The 3,606-nt window shown below is 38.0% G+C and overlaps 1 protein-coding gene across 1 annotated transcript in view; it reads left to right on the top strand.

Moving 5' to 3' along the window:
* The window catches only part of ZXDC (ZXD family zinc finger C), a 26,707-nt gene extending 23,627 nt beyond the window's left edge, over window positions 1-3,080 (top strand). Inside the window, 1 exon segment of the mRNA XM_032784168.2 lies at window positions 935-3,080. Coding sequence (XP_032640059.2) covers window positions 935-1,021 — 87 coding nt within the window. The 3' untranslated portion in view covers window positions 1,022-3,080.
* The last annotated feature ends 526 nt before the right edge of the window (window positions 3,081-3,606 follow it).

Here is a 3,606-nt window from a genome sequence, read left to right as displayed (position 1 = left end):
TTTAAGTTGGGCCTCTATTATAGTGTCTTTGAAAAGTGTCCATGCAGCTTGCAGGGATTTCACTCTAGTCACTGTATCTTTTGATTTCTGTTTAACTAACCTCCTCATTTTTGCATAGTTCCCCTTTCTGAAATTAAATGCCACAGTGTGGGGCTGTTGAGATGTTCTTCCCACCACAGGAATGTTAAATGTTGTTATATTATGGTCACTATTTCCAAGTGGTCCTGTTATAGTTACCTCTTGGACCAGATCCTGGGCTCCACTCAGGACTTTTTTTTACTTCATTTGATTCTACATGTTTTCACATCTAGTGCCAATTCCTTCCCCCTCTCTCCCCCTCCCGACCCTGCCCCATGACCTGTTCTGTCCTTCTGATGTATTTTGTACCCTGGAATGATTGATTGTGTCCCATTGATTGTCCCCACACCACCACTTCTGTGATGCCTATTATATCAATATCCTCCTTTATCACAAGGCACGCTAGTTCACCCATCTTTTTATTTAAACTTCTAGCATTTGTGTACAAGCACTTTAAAAACTTGTCACTGTTTGCACCTGCCATCCGCCCACTGGGCAGGTAATCATACATGCTGCACTCAGCACAATAAACTGGATAGCCCCCACTCTGCTGCTGGGCTTCTGCCTGCATTCTCTCCTACAGCTACCTAGGTTAATGATAGGGTTTTTGTTTAAATCAAGAAAATTTGATTATAGTTTAGGTTAAAGGTTTTAAAGAATGGCAAATGTACCTCGCCTCCTTCCCACTCCTTTTCCAAACTCCCTGTTAGCGGCCCCTGTTTGCAAAGTTTGAATTAAGTTTGAAGGTAAAGAAATATTACAAAAAGGGACTGTGTGTTACAAGCAATGAAAACGTAATAGGGTGAAAGCTTTGTCTGAATTCCAAACTCTTTTTTTGTTTATTTTGTTTTGACAGGAACCACACAACTCCACAGAAGATGATGCAGGTTCTGATAACTCTCAGTTCACCGGAAGCACAATAAACTTACAGGACCTGGAATGATTGTTAGGAATATTAATTTGAAAACAGAATGGTGCTGTCCTAGCTTGACAAAGCAAATACAGCTGTGTTCCAGTTTCTCAAGGAAAATATGAAAAGTAGGAGTACATGATTATGATCACACGCTTAGTGTCAGTTACATGAAAACAGAATAATAAAAAAAATCAGCAAATCCTGCTTAACATATGTGTAAGATATTCTTTCTGTCTTGTGGTCAAAGATGCTGGGGGCAGATTTGCTGAAATCCCATTGTAGAAAAGTGCCATAGCTATTAAATGTCTAACCAGGGTACTAATTTTCCTGTTATCACAAGAAAACAAATATTTCACAGCTAATGAACAAATTCAAACTTAAAAATTTTCATGTGACTTTTAAACTTTTCCTCCTTGACAAGGATAATACAGAATGAGAAAAAACCACTTGAAATATTTTTTCCCAAATTTATTTCAGCCATCTTATTTATATATTGACAGCAAATTGTGATAAAATATTTTACAAGGCATGGTAGGAAAGTGGGATAGTGCCCAGAAAGCAGGGAGAAGAAATTAATTAAAAGTCCCTTGGATAGCAAAATGTAGATCAAATATGAACTGTGAATGAATTTTGATGCCTATGTTGAGCTTCCCTCTCATATTCATCCTGGATAATATTTAGCTGAATTCTTCCAGCAAGACTTGAAAAAAGAAATCTTTGTTAGAGAACTATTTTCTCCATAAGCAATTAGCTAATGTTCCAACAGCATTTGACAAGTTAGGTCTGTCTTAACATTCCTTATTTTGGTGGAATGTTTGACAGCCACTTAATTCAAAGCACCTTCATTATGTCTTTATAATACAAAAAGTGTTGCCAAGTTACTCATAACTAGCCACTGTCTTTTAGAATTATATATTCTGTTACCACTGGATCTTCATTAAAATCTAGAATATCTAGTGAGCATAGTGTCCAGTTGTCAGAGTCTTTTAGAGGGAGAGGAAAAGTATTGTTAACTAGGAAGAATTGCCTCATTTGAAGAATTGCGGTTTCTAGAAGAATAGCTGTATGTACTGTACTTAACTGAATAAGCATAGGGTTGAGAATTTACACAATGGAAAAAACACCTTTTGGTTATTAAATTTTAAGGTAGTAATTTAATTGTTTACGGTGATGTATTGAATGCCTATAAAATTATGTATAGGACTTTGATAAAGGGGTGTGTGGTCTTTTTTTTTATTCTCAATGAATTGTGTGTATGCACGTATGTGTATATATTTTTTACCGAATAAGATGTCATGCAGGAGAACATTGCGATCTTCCTAATATTGCACATATTTATTTATTTAGTTATACTGTTGTTGAATTCACCTGAGGTTGTTCAGAAATGCTTTTACTTCCTGTGCCTTTTGAACGATGTATATGTCCAGATTAATACTTTTTGGTTTCTGAGACTTGAAAGCAGTATACAGGCTATTTTCACTTCAAACTCTGATTTGCGGGCAGTATTTTATCCTCTGGTTGAACTAATGTTGTTTGTTTTTCTGTCTGTGGTGGCTAAACAATTTGAGCATTGGCTATTTCTATGCTCGTGCCCAAGGGATCTCTAGCCTGCCTCAGATGAGGTCTACAAGCCAGAGTGAGTCAGTGAGGAGACTTCACGCACTTGTTGTGGGGACTGCTGTTTCGTTTGATCATGGAGTCCAATGTGGAAAGGTTAAAGGGGCTTATGAGTTATCTGCAGGAGCACAGCACTGTTGAACAGACTACTGGGTCTTGCTTTAGAGCAGTCGCTAATGCTCTCCCTGGAAGCTGTCACCCTGAATGCCAAACTCCTCTTGATCCTCATGGAACCATACCAGTTGTTCTTAAATTAAGAAAATGGTGAAGAAACCCAGTTTATTTTTATGGGACGTAAAACTGCATTTGTTTCTACTTCTGAAAATGTACCTCACTTGGCTTTGTATATGAATGTAAATTGCTAACTGCTTGGGGCCGAGACTCAGGTTAATCGGCTTGAAATCCATTGCTGGCAATGGACATCTGAAGAACTGCTGGTGCAAAAGGATTAATAAAGCTTTTTTTATGGTCACTTTGGCATTGGGTTTGTTCTTGACATGAGTAATCTTTTGTTGATGCACAGGTATATGCTATTGGTTTTAAAACTAACGCTGAACAGCTTTTCATCTGTAGTGCTTGGCCTTTCCTCTTGAATCTTGTATGTTCAATAGTCAGCGTGGAGCCTGTACTGAAACTCCTGTTCCTGGAAGGGTGTTTCTTTTGTTTGCATAGGCTTGAGGTTTGTGACAAACATCTGTCTGGAACCTAGCTTTTGTCTTGCTGTAACTGAAGATGTCATCCACCTGTGTAATGAACGTGATTTCCTAAGATTCCAGGGATCTTACTACTGACTTCAATTCTGTGAAGAATCCTGTTGTTAACAACTGGCCTAGGGGCAAAATGGGGGAGAGAGTTCAGTTTATTTTTCTAGGTAAACACTCATTTAAAGTATCAGAGGGAGATCCCTGTTAGTCTGGATCTGTAAAAAGCAACAAAGTCCTGTGGCACCTTAAAGACAAACAGATGTATTGGAGCATGAGCTTTTGTGGGTAAATGTG

Source organism: Chelonoidis abingdonii, chromosome 17, assembly GCF_003597395.2.
Source record: "Chelonoidis abingdonii isolate Lonesome George chromosome 17, CheloAbing_2.0, whole genome shotgun sequence".
In the NCBI taxonomy this organism is placed as follows: Eukaryota; Metazoa; Chordata; order Testudines; family Testudinidae; genus Chelonoidis; species Chelonoidis abingdonii.
Note: the sequence above shows the minus strand (reverse complement) of the source record. Positions and strands in the feature narration are given on the sequence as shown.